This window comes from Indicator indicator, chromosome 10 (genome assembly GCF_027791375.1).
Source record: "Indicator indicator isolate 239-I01 chromosome 10, UM_Iind_1.1, whole genome shotgun sequence".
Lineage (NCBI taxonomy): Eukaryota > Metazoa > Chordata > Aves > Piciformes > Indicatoridae > Indicator > Indicator indicator.
Genome location: NC_072019.1, coordinates 28,013,581 through 28,036,419, shown reverse-complemented (window position 1 = coordinate 28,036,419; position 22,839 = coordinate 28,013,581). Strand labels below are relative to the sequence as shown.

Here is a 22,839-nt window from a genome sequence, read left to right as displayed (position 1 = left end):
CCAGGCTGTCCTCCATCCAAGAAGATCCAGGTGAGAGAGAATAGAGGAATAAACCCCATATCTGAGCTGACCTATGGAACAGTTCCACATGCTTTGTCCTTAGCAAACCCTGCCAGGTATAAGCAAAGTTCATTCCCCAGCCTTCTTCCTTTCTTGGAAGGGTCCATGAGAGGAGAACCAAAATCCTTATTTTACCCCAAAGTGCTTCAATCTGAGGCTATGACTCGATGTTGCCCAGTGACCTCTATAAATCCCTTGCTCCTGGGGCTGAGGTTTTATGGTGCAAAGAGAAAAGTGGGCAGGAGCTGCCAGGAGGAAGGGACAGGAGGTCTGAAGATGGTGGCTTGTCATGGGTACAGTATGTGACATGGACAGGTTGTACCGCCACATCCATACTTCCATACTTCCCAAGAAATCAGATTTGAGCCACTGAGCTTCAGGCAGAGGATGTAGCCATTTACAGCAGCAGCTCCAGTTTTCCTCTTGTCTTCATGTGAGGGCACCACAGTTTAGACACCAAAGGGATGGGGAGGACAATACCTATGGACATAGACAGGGCATCTCCCATCCCACTGCTCTCTTCCAGGAAAGGTCAATGCACAGGAGAGCTTTGCAACTGGTTTTCATAGAATCTCAGACTAGTTTGAGTTGGAAGGGACCTTTAAAAGTCACCTAATCCAACCCACCTGCAGCCAGCAAGGACATCCCCAACTAGAGCAAGTTGCTTAGAGTCCCATCAAGCCTGACCTTGAATGGTTCCAGGGATGGTGTCTCCACCAACCACCTGGGCAACCTGTTCCAGTGTTCCACCACCCAAGGAGAGAGGATGAGGCCAGGACAGGGACCCAGACAACGAGCATGGAACTCCCATGGATGCTAAGCCCCTTCAGCCAGATGCTGGCTGGGGCCCTGGGGCTTTCCAGGACACCAGTGCCACGTGCCAGCATCCGGTGTGCCGGGGAGCACCCGGCTGCTCGGCCATGGCACCGCTCACCTCCCCATCTGTGCTCCTTGGCTCCACATGCTGGGCTTTGGATCCCAACATGGGGAAGCAGCATGGTTCCTTCTGTCCAGCCTGGCAGAGGGTTCTTCCCTGAGCCTTCCGAGGGAAGCAGAAGACAGCTGAGCCGTTTGTACATGGAGGCACCAACTCCAACCCCAGGCTGGCACTGGGAGCAGTGATTTCACCAAAGCGAAGCCCAGGGCATCACAACCCAGTGCCCAAAGGGCAGGGTTTGGATCACACCACGCTGACAAATAGGGGCTAAATCCTTCCTAATCTGACAGGGAACCTCTCCCTGATCCCAGCACAAAAAACAACATGGAAAAAGAGAGGACACAATAAAAATGTGTCTAATAAAATGTACATCTTGTGGGGTTTTGTTCTCCTGGAGAAGCTGAGGTGCCGAAGAGCTGCTGACCACACCAACCAACTCTCATGTACCACTGCAAAACCACTCAAAGAATCACTGAATTGTTTAGGTTGGAAAGACCTTTAAGATCATCAAGTCCAACCCTCAACCTAGCACTGACAGGTCACCACTAATCTCTGTCCCTCAGCACCACTCTCCATGGATTTCAATCCCTCCAAGGATGAGGACTTCACCACTGCTCTGGGTAGCCTGTTCCAGGCCTTGACAGCCCTCAAGGGGAAGAAATTGTTCCTCCTGTCCAATCTAAACCTGATGTAACTTAAGGCTGTTTCCTTTTGTCCTATCACTTGTTCCTTGGGACAGGAGACCAATCCCCACCTGGCTCCAACCTCCATTCAGGGAGTTGTAGAGAGCCAGAAGGTCTCCCCTCAGCCTGCTTTTCTCCAGGCTGAACAGCCCCAAACCCCAGTTCCCTCAGCTGCTCCTCACCAGCCTTGTTTCCCAGGCCCTTCACCAGCTTCGTTGCTCTTCTCTGGACCTGCTCCAGCACCTCAATGTCCTTTTTGGAGTGGGTGGCCCAAAACTGAACCCAGGATTCAGGTAGTATTCATTATCAATTTCTATCAAATATCAGTTTGATATTGCATGACTAAGAATAAAACCAGCCAAGGAACGTTGGACTGCTGGCTGCTGCCAGTATCCATCCCATAGTTTTTCATTTTTTAATCACTAAGAGTGATGTTAGTTTCTATTTGTTTGTCATGCTGCAGTACAAGATCCAGGAGCAGCTTCTCCCCACCTCTGCCACAGCTGTGGCAGGGCCACACCCTGGGATGGGTTGGAGTCCTGTGGTGCCCCTCCTAGGGCTGCCAGCAGCAGAAATAAAAGCGAAGAGGGAAGAAGACACCAAATATAGACTTGGCCTTTAAAGATGTTCTTAGGGCTGAGGTTTCTAATCCTTGAACACCAACAACCAGAAACTCCATGGTCATAGCACAAAGTACAGCCAGAAGAGCACAACACTAGAAGGGACCAAGCATTGGGTGAAGCAGAGCCATGCCAGCGGGACTTTGTATTGCCAAGGACAATGACTCGTCCCAGAAGCTTCCACTGAAGTTGATGTTGCATTGGTTTGGGAAGAAGAAATAAAGCACAGAGATTTTATTTCCTCTTTTCTTGGAGTTTGAGCTTCATTCACACTCCAGATCCAGGCTATTTACACATCAGAGAGCTCCAGATGAAGATTTTGTAGCCCACACCAAGAACCACTGAGAAGCAAAAATCAAAGCTTTGCACAACTGAACAGATTGGGATGAGACAACAGAAATCTCAACAAGCCTTAGGAGATCCAGGGGGGGATGGGATTTATACCAGGAGGGACTAAGGAGAGATGACCTTTCCCTCCAGGAAGCTGTGATTGACCCCAAGGTCATGAATGTCCCTCTAACATCCTATAGCAGCAGTGTGGAAGACCCCACAGATGCTCTCCTTGTCAGGACAACACTCATCCAATTGGTGTCCTGAATGATGACCACATGGGGGGAAAAAATGAGGGAAAACAAGGGAATAACATCTTCTGATCTTAATTGTCCTCTTTTATGACCTGAAAAGACATTTTGAGGTGGAAGCATCCCTGCACTACATCTAATCACTACCTCGAGCCCCATTATTGGCTCCATATAGACTAAACTCCATAAATAAGGACACCCAACACAAACTTCACCATTGGCACCTAAAGAAGAGCTCCATGCATGTTTGGGATGAACCCTGTGGAGCATCCGCCAAAGGAAGAGATGGGCAGACTGAGGACTCACCACAGGGGATGGGGAAAGTGCGATGTTGCCTATGGATGCCTTGAGCTCGTCCACCGTCGCTGCGCTCTTCAGGATGTCCTTAGCCTGCAAAGGTTTGATCTTAATGTTGAACTTCTTGTGTGCCTCCTCTTCCTCTTCAGATTCACTGGAGGAGTAGAAGTGCTTTCCTTTGGTAGGTAGAGCACAGTTAAAGAAGGTTTCCTTCTGCTGAAGGATGTTCACATGCTGAAGGCACCTTCTGCCTCAGTGTTCAAAGGATCTACCCTCCCTGAAGAGTTAAACTTAGGTGTTCATCAAAGGCCTATCCCAAGGGCAGGGGCAGATCCTCCTGATGTGCCTGGCACTGCTATCATGTTTCAGTGCTGGATCTATGGAGAGGACCTGGGAACTGGTGTCCATAGTGATCAAGCCAGTCCTAGTTTAACCCAGTAGTGATTTGCAGCAATACCTGAGCTCCCTCTCCATTATGACTCCACTGGCTCATCACTCACGGAGGACCAGCAGGAGAGAAAGAAATTCTGCTTTGCCACTAAGTCATAGAGTGGTGTGGGTCAGAAGGGACCTCTTCAAGGTCATCTGGAGAAGTTTTCATCTAGAGCAGGGTGCACAGAACCCCAAACAACCTGACCTAGCATGGTTCCAGAGATGGGGCATCTACCATCTCTCTGGGCAACCTGGGAGAGTGTCTCAGCACCCTCAACTTGAAGAACTTCTTCCTTCTCTTTAGCCTAAACCTCCCTCTTTTAGCTTAAAGAGGAAGCCATCACCTCTTGTACACGACTAAAATCACCTCCTACTCTACTGCCTCCAGGGAGCCAATTTGAACTGTGGAGTGAAACCCCAAAAGGAAAACAAAGAGGGGAAATAAATATTAATACTAACAACAACAAAACACATAGTCAGCATCCTGCCAGTGAACCTCAGCTCCTCTTACAGCTTGGAAGCCCAGAGACAAAGCCACCAGTAAAGGATATAGCCTGGTTCCTCGGGTCGGATGCTGTATCCTTCCTCATCAAGCTCAGGTGAATTCTGAAGAGGGCACACACATAAAAAAAATCCCAAAAGAATTAGGAATGCTGATTTTAGTCCTGAAAAACCAGAGCAGCTCTTTCCTTCTGTGGGAAGTGATGCCCAACAAAATACCATGGAGCACAAGCCCACTGGTGAGCTTGGGGCTGGATGGAACCACTGGGTTCCATCAGCAGGGGCTGAGCAGCCAGCCTCATAGAATCAGTCAGGGTTGGAAGGGACCACAAGGATCATCCAGTTCCAACCCCCCTGCCATGCCCAGGGACACCTCACACTACAGCAGGCTGGCCAGAGCCTCATCCAGCCTGGCTGCAAACACCTCCAGGGCTGGGGCCTCAACCACCTCCCTGCACAACCCATTCCAGGCTCTCACCACTCTCCTGGGGAAGAACTTCTTCCTCACCTCCACTCTCAATCTCCCCACTTCCAGCTTTATCCCATTCCCCTCAGTCCTGTCACTACCTGAGAGCCTAAAAAGTCCCTCCCTCATTGCAGGATTGTTTTTCATTGAATGGTTTAGGTTGGAAAGGACCTTAAAGATCATCTAGTTCCAGCTCCTCTGCCATAGGCAAGGACACCTCCCACTAGACCAAGCTGCTTAAGGCCTCCTCCAACCTGGCTTGGAACACCTCCAGGGAGGGGGCACCCACAACCTCCCTGGGTAGCCTGTTTTTGCAGTGCTCAGGTTTTGTAGAAGATGGTTTGCACTGCTTGGTTGGAACCAATGGCTGGGGCAAGGTCCTGTGTCCCTGGGGACTGCTCTCCTCACCATGAGGACATCAGAGCCATCTTGTTTCTGGGCAGTTTCATGTTAATTAACATAGAACCACAGAATGCATTGGGTTGGAAGGGACCTTCAAAGGTCACCTTGTCCAAGGCCCCTGCAGTGAGCAGGGCCATCTCCAGCTGCATCAAGGGTGCCCAGGGCCCCATTAAGATAACTTTGGATGTCTCCAGGGACACTGCAGATATAAAATACATATCTGGACACAACTAGCACCTGGACATCACCCAAAACAGACACCCAGAAAGCCAAAATGATGGCATGGGAGCACAATCCGAGTCCCCATCATGAGCTTCAGGGGAGCTGGGTCGAGAGGAGGACTCACAGGACACTTACATATCTGTCCCAGTCAATCTCTGCATAAAATCCGTTTGGAGCTCCATTTGTTTTCTTCTGCAACACATTGGAAAAGAAAATGTCTGTTTGAAATGAAGGAAGCAAGAACACATCATACCGTAGATGTGTGCATTGACCCAACTGGGATGCTACTGGGAATGGCTGGAGCTGCAGGCACTCCAGAGAGCTGCTCTGCACCTCCACAGCAGCCATACCAAACAGCATTCCCCATTTCTGGAACCACCAGAGACATAGAAAGACCTTTTTTTTTTTTTTTCCTTTTGAACATTCATTGGCTGAACACACAACATTTCTGAAAGGAAGAGAAACCAAATGGCCATTCCTCCATGCACTGGGATGTTCCAACCCATGAGGAGATGCCCATCAAGTACAGACAGCATCACCGTTTGTCAGGAGATCAACACCTTCCCCAGAACATGCTGAAAGGAGGACTGAGCCTTGGTTATCCAGCAACCAAACCACCTGCAGAGCAAGCTGGGGGTTGTGGCTTCAGCCCACAGTGATGCTGGGTTGCAGCAGTGAGAGGTGACCCAGCTGAGATGTGGTTAGTGCACAGCACGACACACACCGACGACACACACAGGTTATTGCTGCTTTGCACCGAGGGGGGCTGCTTTGGAAGGAGGCTTTAGGTAACCATCACCTGCAGAAACCTTTGACAGTCTGCACTGGGCAACCAAAAACCACCCAAAGCTCTTGCTGACCACCATGGCCAGCAATCAGTGCTGTCAGGGGACTGAAGTCAAGTTGGGTTCTCCGTTTTGGGCACCTAAATTAGATAAACCAGTTCCCTTTTGCTCCCAGAAGTAGCATGACCCACCCCACCACCCTACCAAGGGTTTAAATGCATCATCCTGGGGTTGGAAGAGCGTTGGGGCTGGATGAGGCCACCAGTATTCTCCCTGTTTCACCCCATGGTCCTCATAATGCTGCCTCATTAGAGGTACGAGGGTGAAGAATCAGTTTCTGGATGAAGTTACACAGAATTTCTGTTTTTCACAAAATCACAGAATTCATTGGGTTGGAAGGGACCCTCAAAGGTCATCTTGTCCAACCCCCCTACAGTGAGAAGGGACATCTCCAACCAGATAAGGCTGCTCAGAGCCTCTTCAAGTTTTACCTTGAATGTCTCCAGGGATGGGGCCTCAGCTTCAGTCCGTTCCTTTTTAACCTCAATTCTATTCAACCTGCCCGAACCTAGAAGGTGTTTTCCAAACTGTTCATCTTTAACCCCATTTCCACTGAACCTGCCTGAACCTGGCTGATGTTCTCCTCTAGCCTGGCTTTCAGAAGCAGGAGGACTCCCTGGTTTTGACCAATCCTTAGCTAGAAGGTTTTCCTTACCGCGTTTTTTTTTCCTCCTTCACGCACACTCTCGGGTTTGCTATTGCAAGGTGGCTCATTGGGTTGAGGGCTGGGAGGCTGGAAGGGATTGGGGGGTTGGCAGAAAAAGGGTTAAAGTGTCGAGTGGGTGAGGTTTTAAACACAGAAAAATAAGGAATTAGCAAACACAGGAAAAGAGAACTGAAATTAAGATGGCTCCATCAGGAGCGAGCGTGGGGTTTACTGGGAGGTAACTGGGATGGAATCTATTCAGCAGTCAGAGGATTTGCCTCATGGCCACACCAGGGGCTGCACAGATGATGAGAACATCAAACATCTTCATTCTCCAATTGCCCTCTAATATATTCCCCATCTTTAGCATATCTCCCCCACCCCCAAATTGCATTTCTGCATCGTTATGGTTGGACTTGATGATCTTCAAGGTCTTTTCCAACCAAAATGATTCTATGACTCAGCTTGCTGGAGCACTGGAGACCTGTCTCTGCACCAAGCTTAGACAGCAAGTCACCTGGAAAGCCAAAAGCAGGAGCTCCCTTGAGGTCCTTGCATTCCTTCCTGGAAAAGGTTGCCCACAGCACTTTGTACCCATGGAGAGAACAGCTCCAGGCTGCTCCTTGGACTGGAGTTATTTATAACTGCTGAATAGAGCCATGGTTAAAGCAGTACCTGAGCTGCAGACCCTGTTTTAATCCCAATTTCTTAAGCCCAAAGTCAAGGATCTTGGGTCAGATTCAGAAAACCAAAAAGTTATTTCCTTCAGAAACAATTAAGCACCACAGTTTTTGTAGGGCTTTGTAAGAGACCTCCACCACTGTTCTCCCTGCCCAGCCTCATGAAGTCTCATTTTTTTATTTCAAGATGAGCTTCTGACATCTGGTTTTGCTCAAGAAATAACAACCAGCACAGCCCCAGTCTGAACCCAACATGCTTATTGACAACATGGATCTCAAACAGCTAAAGGGGACCAAAGTGGTCCATCTTCCACCTGGCTTCAGCAGGGGCATCTCTATCTAGCACCGTGAAGAAAAGCAGCAATAATTCAAGAGACAAGAAGCTCCTCCTTTCCAGCTTAATATAGAAAACAAAAATAGCTCCTGGAAACAGCTGTTCTGGCAATTTCCCCTTCACTCATCACACCACAAATCTGACCCAAGCCAATTAGCAGGAGTGGAAATGAGGATGTGGAGAGCTGAGAGGCTTTATCAGGACACCTGGTCCCTCTGGCCCCTCTGCCCCCAGCACTCCTCAGGTGTGTCCAGCTCATTATTTCAGCTGGATGTTACAGACCCCCCCAGAATCTCATTACATTGTTTTTTTCTTCCTTGAATGTTGTTTTCTATATTAAACAGAAAGAACAAAGATGGTGATGCTGATGGTGGCTGCTGGAGGGATGAGCAGTCAAAGGGCTGCAAGAGGAGTGGGCCAAGGTTCATGCAATACTTACGATGCCGTCCCTGTCCGGCGACCCTCTGCGAGGAACAGAAAGCAAAGCATCCAAGTTAGAGCCCAAACCACTCCTGAGGAACTTGTGGGAATGGTTTCCTTAAGGAATCTACATCAGCAATGGGTTTGAGGATGTCAGATCTGAATTACCTGCCACGTGTGAAATCCCCACAAGGGTCTCAGAACCATTCCTTCACAGAATATCTTTGGTTGGAAGAGGCCTTCAGGATCATCTAGGCCAGCCTGTGACCCAACACTGCAAGGTCACCACCAATGTCATCAGCAGATGATATTTTGTATTTTTTTAGTGAATAAAGTGCTCCTGATGATGACTGAATCTTCCCAGCTGAGGAACATCATAGAATGCATCAAGTTGGAAGGGACCCCCAAAAGTCATCTTCTCCAACTCCCCTGCAGTCAGCAGGCACATCTCCAACTAGAGCAGGTTGCTCAGGGCACCATCAAGTTTGACCTTGAATGTCTCTAGGGACGGAGCCATTAAGACATAGGAAGAAGTCCTTTACTGTGAGGGTGGTGGAACAATGAAACAAGTTGCCCAGGGTGGTGGTGGAGGCTCCATCCCTGCAGACTTTCAAGGTCAGGATTGACAGGCTTCTGAGCAACCTGCTCTGGTTGCAGATGTCCCTGCTGACTGCAGCAGGGTTGGACTAGATGACCTTTGAAGGTCCCTTCCAACCCGAACCAGTCTGTGATTCTTATGAACTGGGCTTGCTCCTCCTTGCACCTCTCCATGTCAAAGCCCATCTTGTGGAGGACAATAAAATAAAAATCACACTTCAAGCCATTTGGAGGTTTTTCTTCTACCAGAAGCAGCCAATTCTCTCCTGAAGGGATTTGAGAACTGATGAACCTCCTCGGGGATCCTAATCCCCAACTGCTTATGGGATTTGGACCTCAGTCACAGCCAACGGTACAGCAGGCTCAGCAGCCACGTTAGAAGGTGCTCTGAGGGTGCTAAGTTACTTATGAAGGGACAAGCATGTTGAGGAACAACCAGGCAGGCTCCTCCACTTCCCAGTTTTCAGCACTGCCAAAGATTTGCCACCAACTAACATCTGCTCCTGCAGCACTGGTTTAACAGAGAGCGATGCCTCTTGGGGAACAACTTCTGGTCAGAGGTGTCCACCTTTCATCTCATGTTTAATCTCATGGTGCAAAGACTTCCAAAATTCTTTGGAAGCAGCAAAGATCTTTGCTTCCATGCTCCCTTTATGCACAAGGAATGTCACCTCCTCAAAAATCAAGCCAGAAGTGGCTGTGGAGACTCAAAACTGGTGGAGGGAAGGGCTGGCAGGTCCTTCACCACTGCACTGCAGCTCCAGCAAATTCCATAGAATTGCAGACTAGTTGGTTTGAAAGGGACCTTTAAAGGTCATCTATTCCAACCTCCATGCAGTCATCAGGGACATCTACAGCTAGATCAGGTTGCTCAGAGTCCCAAACAACCTGAGCTGCAATGGTTCCAGGGATGGGGCAGCTCCCACCTCTCTGGGCAGCCTGGGCCAGGCTCTCACCACCCTCAGTGTCAAACATTGCTCCCTTCTCTCCAGTTTCAATCTCTCTCTTTGAGTTCAAACCATCCCCCCTTGTCCTGTCACAGCAGACCCTGCTCAGAAGTCTGTCCCCAGCTTTCTGATCAGCCACTTTAAGCACTGAAAGGCCACCAGAAGGTCTCCCTGGAGCCTTCTCTTCTCCAGGCAGAACAACCCCACCTCTCTCAGCCTGGCCTCCCAGCAGAGGGCTTCCACCCTCACATTACCAATGTGACTTCCTCTGAGAGGCCAGAACTCAGGCACCACCTCAGAAGACCCCACATTGTGGTGCCCAGGCTCCTGGGACCAGCTCCTGGGACCACAGTGGCCCATCTGTGGCAAGGTGTGAGCAGAGGTCTATCTGCAACCACCAGCCTCCACTGCTCCTCCAAGCCACACACTAGCTGCAGACAAGGGATTTGGAGAGCACTTAAAGCCACCCCAGGGCAGTGACCGTGCCATGACCCCGCGACGTGCTAATCACTGCTGCTTGCTAATTGCAGCTTCTGCTCCACAGTGGCCTTTCTGTGAGCTTGTTACCACCACAAATGCCCCAGGATTTGTTATCTCCATGTGCCACCAGCTTCTCCAGCCTCTGGGAAGAGCAGGGTGCTGCAAACTAGTTTGGAAATCATGGTGCTGACTACATGCAGGACTTAGACTTGGCTCCACTGATTTTCCATGAGCAGAAGAGGGGGATGCAAAGCAGCCTGCTACCTGCTCATCCTTCTGATACATTAGATGAGAGTTTAGGAACTATTTCTGTGCTGAAAGGGTGGTCAGGCTTTGGAAAAGGCTGCCTGAGGAGGTGGTGGAGTCACCATCTCTGGAGATGTTCAAATCCATGTAGACATGGCACTGTGGGACATGGTTTAATGGCCATGGTCATGTTGGGTTGATGATCCTAGAGGCCTTTTCAAACCACAGCAATTCAGTGATTCTATGGCTGGAGCTCCTGGTTGGCCTACAGCTTGCCTGGCTGGTAGGACAATCCCCTCCCTGCCAGCAGGACAACAGCTTGGTGCTGCATCTCTCTTTTGGAATGTACTCCATGCCCCTCCATGCTTTTGAGCCCTTTTGCAGCTGGTGCAGTTGGGCTCTGGGAACGTGGCCAGACCTGCAGAGTTTCACAGGAGAAACCTCACCAACCACTACTGAGACATCAAATAGCTCAGGAAAGCAAATCCAAACAAGACAAAAGGGAGAAGAAAAAAAAAAAAAGCCATAGTTTCTGCTGTGCCACCTGGATGGGGTGTGGGAGCAGGACTTCCCCCTGCCTTAACCCCACTCAGTTCCCAGCTTGGGCATGTCTACTCCAAAGTCACACTGGTGACAGCTGAGCATCCTCCCTGGACTGGGCTCAGCACTCCACCAGCAGTTCTCCACCTGTGCACTGCATCGCCTGGCAGACGTCCTCTCCCAGGGAGAGAATCCCCCTCCTCCAGATGTTTTCCAAGGAAGGAAACATCTCTTGCAGCAGAGCCAAAGCAATCCCTTTCACCTCCAGCACCCAAGCCTTCACTCCACCAACAGGCTCATGCACTGGCATGTTTAAAACCAAATTTGCATCTCAAAAGATCTCAGCAGATGGGCAAATCAGTAGCTTGAGCAGAGATTAATCTGCTGGAAGTCCCAGAGGAGTGATTTTCTTCTGCACCACTAACTGTGGCAGTAGCTCATGAGCATGTGGACAACCAGCTTGGGTATCTCTGCAGAGCCACCAAGAGAACAACTCATTTGTTGGCCACTGGGTGTAGAAAGGGAAACAGCTTAAAATTACTAAAAGGCTGATCAAGGACAACAAAAGCCTGTGATCTATCACCTCCTTCCTGTCATGGCATGCTGGCATCACCTTCTCCCCAGTATCATAACAGAATCAGATGCTGGAAGGAACCTCAAGGATCATCAGGTCCAACCTTTCTTGGGAACAGCATGGTCTAGACAAGAAGGCCCAGCACCCTGTCCAGTGCATCTTAAAAGTTTCCAATGCTGGGGGCTCCACCATGTCCCTGGGGAGATTATTCCAATGGCTGATTATCCTTGGCTGAACACGAGTGATCCACAAAATACTTTGTGTCTGTCTTCAAGTTTTTAAAGGTTTTGATGCCCATTTCTCAAGAACCAATCTCCTTTTTGCCCACAACAGGTTGATTTCCATCACTCTGAGCCTGCTGTGGTCTAAAGGTTGTTGCCAACTCTGTTGTCTCACCTCTGGCAGCAGACAGCAGTTTCCTGGGACTGACATTATGCACTGATGTGGTTCATGTCTCACTGACCACAAAGAATCTGATATCTCCTGCTTTGAACTGGGTTTAGCAGCAGACATGGCAGCATGGGTTGATGGTTGGACTGGATGATCATAAAATGGCTCAGGTTGGAAGGGACCTCAGAGATCATCCACTCCAACCTCGCTGCCATGGGCAGGGACGTCTCTCAACTAGACTTGGTTGACTTAAAGCCTTATCCAACCTGGCCTTGAACACCTCCAGGGAGGGGGCACCCACAACCTCTCTGGACAACCTATTCCAGTGTCTCACCACCCTCTTACTGAACAGCTTCTTCCCAAGATCCAGTCTAAACCTACTCTCCCTCATCTTCAAACCATTCCCCCTTGTCCTGTCCCTAGGCACCCCTATGACAAGTCCCTCTCCAGCCTTCCTGTAGGTTCTTTTCAGGTACTGGAAGGCAGCTCCAGGAACTCCTGGAGTCTTCTCCTCTCCAGGCTGAACAACCCCAGCTCCCTCAGCCTATCCTCACAGCTGAGGTGCTCCAAGCTGGAGCACCTTGGGCTGTCTTTGTGGCAGCCCAAGACATGGTTGCCTCCTGGGCTGCATGAGGGCACTGCTGGCTCATGGTGAGCTTCTCATCAACCCACACCTCCAGGTCTTTTTCTTCAGGGCTCCTCTCAATCCACTTTGCACCCAGCCTGGATTTGTACCTAGGATTGGCCCTACTCAGACGCAGGACCTTGCACTTTGACTTGTTGAGCCTCATGCAGGTTGCACTGGCCCACTTCCCAGTCCTGTCAAGATCCTCCTGGATGGCCTCCCTGCCCTTTCCCAAGCTAACAGCTCCAGGACTTACGTGGAATCAGTGTCCTTTTCTTTCTTGCGTATACCAAAGGCCTTCCTTGTACGTTTTTTCAATCCTGGGGAGAGAAGGAAGAGAAATAAGAACACAATATTAACAGTATGCTTCACATCAACACTCCAAAAGGTTCTTCATGCCCTTGGTCAACTGCAATTCATCAACAACCTCACTTAGAGTCCCACATCCAGCTATGGGACCCCCAGCACAAGACCTGCCAGGGCAGGTCTGAAGGAGAGCCTACAGAAACAGGCTCAGAGAGTTTGGGCTGTTCAGCCTGGACAAGAGAAGATTCTGGGGAGACCTTGGAGCTGCATTTCAACATTTGAAGGTGACCTACAGGAAGGCTGGGAAGGAACTGTTTAGAAGGTCCTGTGGTGATAAGACAAGGGTCAATGGTTTGAAACTGGAGCAGGGCAGATTTAGGTTGGACATCAGGAGGAAGTTCTGCACTATGAGGGTGGTGAAATACTGGAACAGGTTGCCCAGGGAGGTGGTTGAGGACCAATCCCTGGAGACATTCAAGATCAGACTTGATATGGCCCTGGGCAGCCTGATCTAGTTGGAGGTGTCCCTGCTGACTGCAGGGGGTTCAGACAAGATGACCTTTGAGGGTCCCTTCCAACCCAATCTGTGAACAAGCTTCAAAAGCAAGACCCAAGCCCAGAAAAAGGCCAGCAGGACTTACAAGTAGTGTGGCTGCTTGCTCCTGGCTGTTATTGGGTCACTTAGCACTTACCAGCTTGCTCTCAGCACATGACAACATATTTCACAGTCAATGTTGCCAAGCTTATGCTCTTAATCACAGCTCTCATCACGATGCTGGAGGTGGGTATCAGCACATGGTGGGGAAACCTCTCTTTGGTGTAAGAACAACCCAACCAAGCAGCTCAAACCATGAGTTGGGCTTTTTCTGCACTGATTCTTGACCAGCAGGATGCTTAAAATGATTCCTGGTAACACTGGTCATAGGATGGTTTGGGTTGGAAGGGATCTTAAAGATGATCTAGTTCTAACCAAGGGACACCTTCCACTAGCCCAGGTTGCTCAAGACTCCATCCAAGCTGGCCTTGAACACCTCCAGGGAGGGAGTGTCCACAACCTCCCTGGGCAACCTGTTCCAGTGTCTCACCACCCCCAGTGCAAAGAGCTTCTTCCTAATCTCCAGTCTCAATCTCCCTTCTTCCAGCTCAAAGCCATTTCTGCTTATCCCATCACAAGATGCTGGAGCTGTCTGGGAAGTGGGATGCTCCAGGAGCCTTGGAAGCCATGGAGTCTGTAAGGGCAGGGGCCACCATCACATCACTTGTGAAACTGATGTAGGAGAGCAAATTTATCCAAGTTTCTTCCCTTTCCAGCCTAAGAACTATACAGGAGATGGTTTTTCGATAACCCCTTGCAGCAAGCACGCCAAGGAAAGGATTTGGAGTATTTCAAGCCATCACATTTCCCTTTGCTGGACACTTGTCCTGCAGATGATTTTCCACCACCTAGTTCAACTTTTAAGGCCTGGCTGCAGCTGGAAGCTGTTGTCATGCTGGACAGTCCTCATGCAATGGCTGCCAGGGGCACAAAACCAATTAGTTGAGGTCAGGGTGTAATTTAGAGAGCCTGGTGGCCAAAGCAGCCAATACAAACTATGGACCTTGACTCTAGAGCAGCTCTTTCTGGCCTCTTTTCCTTTCCTTGGTCTGGAAGTTACCCAAACATGAAGCACTGTGGGTCAGACACAGCTTCATGCAGGACCCACGGCAGATCCTTCATGGAATTAAAGTGGTTTTGGTTGGAAGAGAACTGTAGAGGACATCCAGTCTGACCCCCCTGCAGTCAGCAGGGACATCCCCAACCAGAGCAGATTGCTCAGAGCCCCAGACACCCTGACCTGCAGTGGTTCCAGGATGGGGCATCTACCACCTCTCTGGGCAACCTGGGCCAGGCTCTCACCACCCTCAGTGTCAAACATTTTGTCTAAAGCTAACCTAGCCTGCTTGGAATCAGCTCTGGAGATGCCAGGAACATGGGAACACTCATCCTAGGAGCTGTGTGCTCCAGCATAGTTCATTTCATTGATGTTTTGGAGGGAGACTGGGCTTCTTTGGTCTGCCTCATGCACTGGACATGCCCTTGAACTGAAATTATTTTCTCAGAAACATCCTCCCCTTCTGGACATCACCTAAAGCATGCAACAAGCACCAGGAATCCTTTCTGCAGCACATCACCCAATCCCAGCATGATGGGGGCTGGAAGGCAGCTCTGGAGATCATCCAGATCATGCAGGGGCACTCACAGCAGCTTGCCCAGCATCACAATGGTCAGCTGGGTTTGGAATGTCTGCAGAGAAGGAGACTCCACAACCTCTCTGGGCAGCCTGCTCCAGGGCTCCAGCACTCTAAAAGACCTTCAGCTTAGTTTGGATCAATTAACTAATGCTGGATTTAAATTATATTATCAAAATACAGAAGGGCCCTTCAGACTCTCAGCACCCTGTGGCTGAGTAGATTTTGTGAGCCAACACTAGGAACAAGGCAGCTGAGCTAGGACCAAGAGAGGTTCCACCAGGTCTGCTTGGTGTTGCTCATGGACCTTTCAGCTTGGACATTTCCCTGTGAAATGGGAAACGAAGGAACTGCTCTGGAAAAACACATACCTATTGCACTTCCCTCCTCTTCCCAAAGCAGGAATCACACATCAGGGCTGAAGGAGTCCCTTTTGGGATCCACACACCTCCAGCAGCTCAGAGTGATGCTGAACCCCATTAGCTCATCATGCAACCTTGCATGGACAGCTTTGCTTTTACTACATTTCATCTTCCAGCATCCCTGCAACAGCTCTGAGACTCAAACAGGTTATTAATAACAGAAGAAGGTTTCCATTGACCTCACCTCCCCAGAATAACTTCCTCCTCCAAACTCAAAGTAGAACAGGGAAGGTTGAGAAGCCCTTAAAGGAGGGGCTGTTTAGTCTGCTCTGAAGCAGCGGCCAGTTTGGGTGAGTTCTGCAAGGAAGCCTTCTGCTCAGTTATGCAACAGCCCCACCATCTGCTTCAGATGGTCCTGACTGAGGGGACAAAGGCAGAGTGAAAAAAATGAAATCACAGTCTCACAGTATATCAGAGGTTGGGAGGGACCTCAAGAGATCATCAGCTCCAACCCCCTGCCAGAGCAGCAGCACTTTGGGTAGTCTGCACAGGAATGCAGCCAGGGGGGGTTGGAAAGGCTCCAGAGAAGGAGACTCCACAACCCCCCTGGGCAGCCTGCTCCAGGGCTCTGGCACCCTCACTGCAAAGAAGTTTCTCCTCATGGTGAGCTGCAATCTTCTCTGTTCTAGACATTGATCAGATCCCCTCTCAGTCTTCTCTTCTCAACAGCCCCAGGGAAATGAAAGCCTCTTTTGGAGATGGGGGAGCAGGTCCCCTGATGAAGCCCACCACCCCTGCCAGGGCCAGGGACTAGTTGTCCCCTGATGGTGACACCAGAGGTGCCTATGGTTTGGTGGGTGATACCACAGTGCTTTCCCAGGATAGCTCTGCTTTTGGGTGGCTGCAGCCCAGAGGAGCTCATGTCTCTCTTGCCATGGTCAACCCCAGCCTGGAGAGCTATTGAAAATACCCCATCTGATGGTGCAGAGACAGAGCTGAGGGTTGTGCATGGAAGAGAACTTCATGCTCTGTTCCTTCATTTGGTTTTAGGAGCTGAAGCACCATAAAAACTGTCCTGGTAAGAGTCATCCTTATTAAAGGTACTAATGAGACCTTGTCTGCAGAGGGAATGCCACATGGAAGCATTGTGGGTCGAGGACAGCCTCACAGGACAAGACAGATGTAATGCTGGAAGAGAAGAAGTGATGTCAAGTGGGAAACCAAGCAGAGAAGAGGCAGTGAGGCAGCAGAAAGATGGGCATGAAGGAAGCAAACCAAGGATATCCATGTGGAGCATCAAGGGAACAGGGAGGAGCTAAACCACCACTGGAATGATGCTCCCTGAAGGAGCACCCAGCATGGAGATCAAAAGCCACCTCTCCCCAGCAGGAAGCATTGGGTGCTGGATCCAAAACCCTCTGCAGGAGGAAGGCCCCGAGAGCTGCAGCAGCCTGTGCTGGCAGCTCTGGGTGACAGCAGCATGAAGGACTGTATGTGTCACCCAGGGACACAGCCCACTCCTTCAGCTCTCCCCACCCTGGGCCCAGCACCTCTTGAGGCAGCTGGGCAAGACAAGTGGCTTCTACTTGCCCCTCTGATCTGTCTCCCTGCAGGTCTCTGCCTGGGGCTGCACAGGGCTACAAGGGTGATGAAGGGACTGGAGCACTGCCCTATGAGGGCAGTGCTGAGAGCCCTGGGGCTGGTTAGTCTGGAGAGGAGAAGGCTGAGAGGGGATCTGATCAATATATAGAAATACACAGAAATATCTGAGGGCTGGGTGTCAAGAAGGAAGGGACAGCCTCTGCCCCCTTCTGCCCTGAGATAGGACAAGGGACAATGGATGGAAACTCCAGCACAGGAGGTTCCACCTCAACACAAGGAGGAACTTCTTGACTGTAATGGTCCCAGAGCCCTGGAGCAGGCTGCCCAGAGAGGTTGTGGAGTCTCCTTCTCTGGAGACTTTCCAGCCCTGTCTGGATGTGTTCCTGTGCAACCTGTGCTAGATTATATGGTCCTGCTCTGCCAGGGGGAAGATCTCCAGAGCTCCCTTCCAACTCCTAACATCTTGTGACCTGCATGCTGCTGAACCTGGGCAAGGTTTCTTAAAGCCCTGAGGCACCCTGCTCTGCTGCACAGGACATACTGGGAGCACATCTCCATTGGCCCACACTAAATCTGCCCAGCAGTGCCAGAGTCTTCAGCCACCAAAATCCCATCAGCTACAGGGCTACCAGAAGAGTCAGTGGAGGTCCACCATAAGTGGCAGAGTGATAGAGGATGATATCATACCTGGATCAGAGAAGGATTTAAATCCCTGCAGGTGTAACCTTCCTAGCCATCTCCCCATCCATTCACCCTAGAGACCTCCTACCTTAAAGGAATCCTAATAATTCTCACAGAGGTCTCCACACCTCTGGAGTTGGAGTCAAAGCCCCATGCCAAGGCAGGTTCACCTAGAGAAGGTCACACAGGAACATGTCCAGGTGGATTTTGAAGGTCTCCAGAGATGGAGATTCCACCACCTCCCCCAGCAGCATGTTCCAGGGTGCTCCAGCACCCTTAAAGAAGTTCCTCCTCATGTTTAGATGGAAGTTATGCTCAGGTTTGTGCCTAAAGTGCTAATCCACTCAAGCAGACAACATTAAGGGTCACAGAAGTCCTTATCAGCATTCCTGAAGTCCCTTTTGTCACATCCAAAACACAGGGCAGGACCCATCACTGCAGCCTGCCCAGCTCCATTTTAATCTCACGTGAAAACTGCACAAAGCTCAAGCTTCACTGCTTTGGTAGCACCAAAGCCATGCCACCAGCACCTACCACATTTGCTTCCTGCTGTCTGGAAGACCAACAGCTGATTTCATCCTACACAGCTATTATCCAGCTAAAGCAGAGGAGGGTTGTCCCTGATGTCCAGCCAGGAAAGGTTTAGTTTGTGCTCTTGGAAGGGGCACAGCAGCACCAGTAAGAGCCCCCACCATGTGCATGAGCTGGGGAAGCCAGCAGCACCAAATACCACACTCATGCATCCTGCTCAAGCACCAGTGGGACTTCCCTCTTCTGAAGGGGAGATTAGACCAAAATGCTTGCAGCTGATCCATTTGATGCCATCTCAGCTGCCTTCTCAGCAGCTGTTCCTCAAAGAGCTTCATCCAACAACAGCCCAGAGTCAAGAAGAATGCCCCAAACCACACCAACAGCCCCAAACCCAGCCTTGCCCAGAGGCCAAACATGGGGAAAGCCACCAGCCTCTCCAAGGCCAAACAACTTCACATGCACTCCTCACTAAGGTAAAGGGCTTTGAGGCTTGGACCAGATGACCCCCAGAGGACCCTTCCAACCCACATCAGTCTGTGACTGTTACTCAAAGGATCAGAACAGCCACAAGCCTAGGCTGAACCAGCTACAGTGTGTTGGAGATCTTTCAAACACAAATGGCTCTGAATGAGGGGGACATTGTTCACCTTTTAGTTACTAATAATCCTTTTTTCCCCCCCAATATTAAAAAAAAATAAAAACAATTGGTATCTGAGAGAAAGGAATTAGTATTTGAGAGAATCACAGACTGGGCTGGGTTGTCTCCTCCAGCCTCCCTGCAGTCAGCAGGGACAGCTGCAACTAGAGCAGGCTGCTCAGAGCCCCAAACAACCTGAGCTGCAATGGTTCCAGGGATGAGGCATCTCCCACCCCTCTGGGCAACCACAGCCAGGCTCTCACCACCCTCAGTGTCAAACATTGCTCCCTTCTGTCCAGTCTGAATCTCCCTCTTTTGAGCTCAACCCATCCCCCCTTGTCCTGTCACAACAGGCCCTGCTATAAAGTCTGTCCCCAGCTTCCTGATCAGCCTCTTGAAGCACTGAAAGGCCACCACCAGGTCTCCCTGGAGCCTTCTGCAGGCAGAACAACCCCAACTCTCTCAGCCTGGCCTCCCAGCAGAGGGCTTCCAGCCCTCCCAGCATTGCTGTGGCTCCCTCTGGCTCTGCTCCAACAGGTCCCTGTCTCTGCTGTGCTGAGCCCTCCAGAGCTGGCCCCAGCACTGCAGGGGGGTCTCAGCAGAACACAGCACAGGGGCAGAATCCCCTCCCCCTCCATCTGCTGCCCACACTGCTGGGGAGCAGCCCAGGACACAGCACTCCAAGTCCTTCTCCTCAGGGCTGCTCTCCAGCCCTTCATCCTTCAGCTTGTCTATCCCAAGGATTGCCCCAGCCCAGGTGCAGAACCTTGCATTTGGCTTTGTTGAACTTCAGGAGGCTCAATGTGTGCCCACCTCTCACTATTTCATAGAACTGTTTTGGTTGGAAAAGACCTTTTCAGATCATCAAGTCCAGCCCTTGTCTAACTCCACCAGGTCTGCTGATAAACTTAAGAAGCTTTCCATATTTTATTTTTAATAATTACCAACATCTTATTTTCTACACCAAAGACTCCACATCTCCAGCAGAAAAATCATCTTGTTCTCCAACCCTATATCCTCACCCTCCAGCCCCAGATATCAAGGTGGGGGGTGGTCCCTGGAGGTAGAACCACTCATGGAGGAAGATACAGCTCATAAAAGCCACACACCTCTCAAAGAGGCAAGGCATCAGGAGAACATCTCTGCCTTCAATGCTCTTTTGTAACAACTACAGGGAAAAATGATTGCAATTAGTTCTGCTCAGTCTGTGCTTGAAGACAAACATTATCTACTGCCATGCCAAGGACTCAAGACCAAATCACCTGCAGGGAGTGGAAGAAAAAGGAAGAAGGGAGAGGAAAAAAAGGGGGGCGGGGGGGAAATAAGAAATAATCACCATTAGGTTTGGGTTTTCTTTGTTTTGGTTGTGGATTTCTTTTGCACATTGCTTGGAGCTGGATTTGACCAACCTGGTGCCCCCACTACACACAAACCTGCATGTTCCTCCTGAAGTTCTTCGCTGGGTCCAAAGACCTGCAAGCTTCTGCTGTTTCATAGCCAAAGGACTTTGGGTTGCTTTACTAAAGCCATAAGAGTCCCTGCTCTTGTCTCTGCTCAGCAAGACAAAACTATGGAATTCTCTGAGTCATATCCAGCAGCAAAAGCCAAACAGTAAATTAAAGCTGAAGAAGTAGAGGTGGAACCACATCAATCCCCAAGATAAATAACCCAAACAGAAGTACCTCAAAGACTCTTTGCAGGCCAGCAGAAGTTTCTTCTGCTTTGACACAGCAGCCTACACCTACCATGGGCACAGCTGTTGTGCCCATGACACATTTCACACCAAAAAGGGCATTTTCAGTCCATTGCAAAATCTGAGGCTCTCAACCACATCCTCAGCAGCAGAAAAGTCAAGTTGCAACAACCAAGCTGCTTCACAGAGTCTGTAAGGTTGGAAAAGACCTCAAAGATCATCAGGTCCCACACTCAGCCTAACACTACCATGTCTACACATAGTTTGAACACCACCAGGGGTGGGGACTCCATCAGCACCTTGGGCAGCCTGTTCCATGGCTTGACACCCCTCTCAGTGAAGAAGGTGCTTCCACTGTCCAGCCCAAACCTCCCCTGGCGCAACCTGAGGCCATTTCCTCTTGTCCTATCACTTCTTCCTTGGGAGAAGAGACCAGCCTCTACCTGGCTCCAGCCTCCTCTCAGGGAGTTGTAGAGAACCTGAAGGTCTCCCCTCAGCCTCCTTGTGTCCAGGCTGGACAAGCCCAGGTCCCTCAGCTGCTCCCCACAAGACTCAGTCCATAAAATGGATTAGATTCAGTCCATGATTTAATGGCCACAGTGAGCTTAAGATCAACAAGTCCAAATGACAACCTGAGAGAGGTTTTCCAACTGAAGCCATGCTATGATTCAAGGTTAATTTGGGTTTTGCCTGGTTGATACGTAAGTAGATTGCTGTATCTTTAGAATGATGGGTTCATGGTTGGACTCAGTGATCTCAAAGGTCCTTTCCCACCTAAGCAGGTCTGTGATTCCATAATGTTTACAATGCTCTACCCAACCCAGCCTCTGCTTTGAAGCAGGTTACCAGCATCTCAGCAGGGTTAATAATGCAGCAAGTCCTCCACTCTGCCTCAGTGTAGTCATTAATATTTTAACTGTCTTCATTTCCAAGTCTAATTACAGATATAGCTCCAGAGAAGAGAGGATGGATCACCAGCAAGCAGTGACAGCAGCACTCGTGTCAGCAGCCCAAAGGGCTTGTTCATGGTGGGCAGCAGGTCAGGGGAGGGGATTCTGGCCCTCTGCTCCACAAAGTCCTGCACCTGGTAGGAGTATCAACACAGCCTGGGGGATGGATGGCTGGAGAGCAACCCTGCAGAAGACTTGGGGTGCTGGTGGGTGTAAGGCTGGAGGTGAGCTGGCACCATGCACTGCCAGCCCAGATCCTCATCAGTGTGGGCAGCAGGTGGAGGGAGGGGATTCTGCTTCTCTTGCTCTGCTTTGCTGAGACCCCCCTGCAGTGCTGGGGCCAGCCCTGAAGTCCTCATCACAGGCTTCCAGCCTCCTTTCAGGGAGCTGTAGAGAGCCAGAAGGTCTCCCCTCAGCTTCCCTTTCTCCAGGCTGAACAACCCCAGTTCCCTCAGTGCTCCTCACCAGCCCTGTTCTCCAGACCCTTCACCAGCATCTTTGCCCTTCTCTGGACCTGCTCCATTTCTGGTGCTAGCCTTCCACACCCTCTGCAGAGAGACTGAAATCAAACATCTTGAGTCCTGGATGTTCTCCAGGACCACACAGCTCCCAGGAAAAACACAATGAAGCTACTTCCACCAGTTCAGCAAAAGCAACAAACAACAACCCCCACAGACATTTCTTAAGCTGACCTCCTCTTACAGCTAAGAAACATGAAATAATCCTGAACTTTTTTCCAAAGAGGAATCTGCCCTCAGGCCACCTCAGTTTTGCTTCAAATCAGCTAAAAGCACCATGCATTCACACTTGGATGAAGCTCTGGTGGAAGGGGAAAGGTGATAGGGCACAGAAACAGACCCTGGCCTTTAACACCACCAGGTAGCAGGTGTTGACTCAAGTCCCACCAATGGAAACCTCTGCTCTTTGCCTGGGGAAGAGATCACCACCAAACCCTAGGAGGGAATGGACTGAAGCTTGAGAAGGGCAGATTTAGACTGGAGATTAGGAAGAAATTCCTTGCAGTGAGGGTGGTGAGACACTGGAACAGGTTGCCCAGGAAGGTTGTGGATGCCCTCTCCCTGGAAGTGCTCACAGCCAGGCTGGACAACACCTTGAGCAATCTGTTCTAGTGGAAGTGTCCATGCCCATGGCAGGGGTTGGAACTTGATCCTTAAGGTCCCTTCCAACACAAGGTCCCATGGCTGATTCACATTTACACAAATACAGTCACATTTTCAACCACAGAACGAATCATGTTGGAAGGAACCCTCAAAGGTCATCCTGTCCAACCCCCCTGCAGTCAGCAGGGACACCTCCAACCAG

The 22,839-nt window shown here is 50.2% G+C and overlaps 1 protein-coding gene across 1 annotated transcript in view; it reads right to left on the bottom strand.

Annotated features, from left to right (window-relative positions):
* SGIP1 (SH3GL interacting endocytic adaptor 1) overlaps positions 1-22,839 on the bottom strand; it is a 76,410-nt gene that overhangs the window by 36,278 nt on the left and 17,293 nt on the right. Inside the window, exons 3-7 of the mRNA XM_054384563.1 lie at positions 12,782-12,891; positions 8,146-8,170; positions 5,337-5,393; positions 4,162-4,216; positions 3,188-3,363 (exon numbers count right to left, since the gene is read on the bottom strand). Of these exons, the coding sequence (XP_054240538.1) occupies positions 3,188-3,363; positions 4,162-4,216; positions 5,337-5,393; positions 8,146-8,170; positions 12,782-12,891 (423 nt within the window). The remainder of the gene's footprint in view (positions 1-3,187; positions 3,364-4,161; positions 4,217-5,336; positions 5,394-8,145; positions 8,171-12,781; positions 12,892-22,839) is intronic.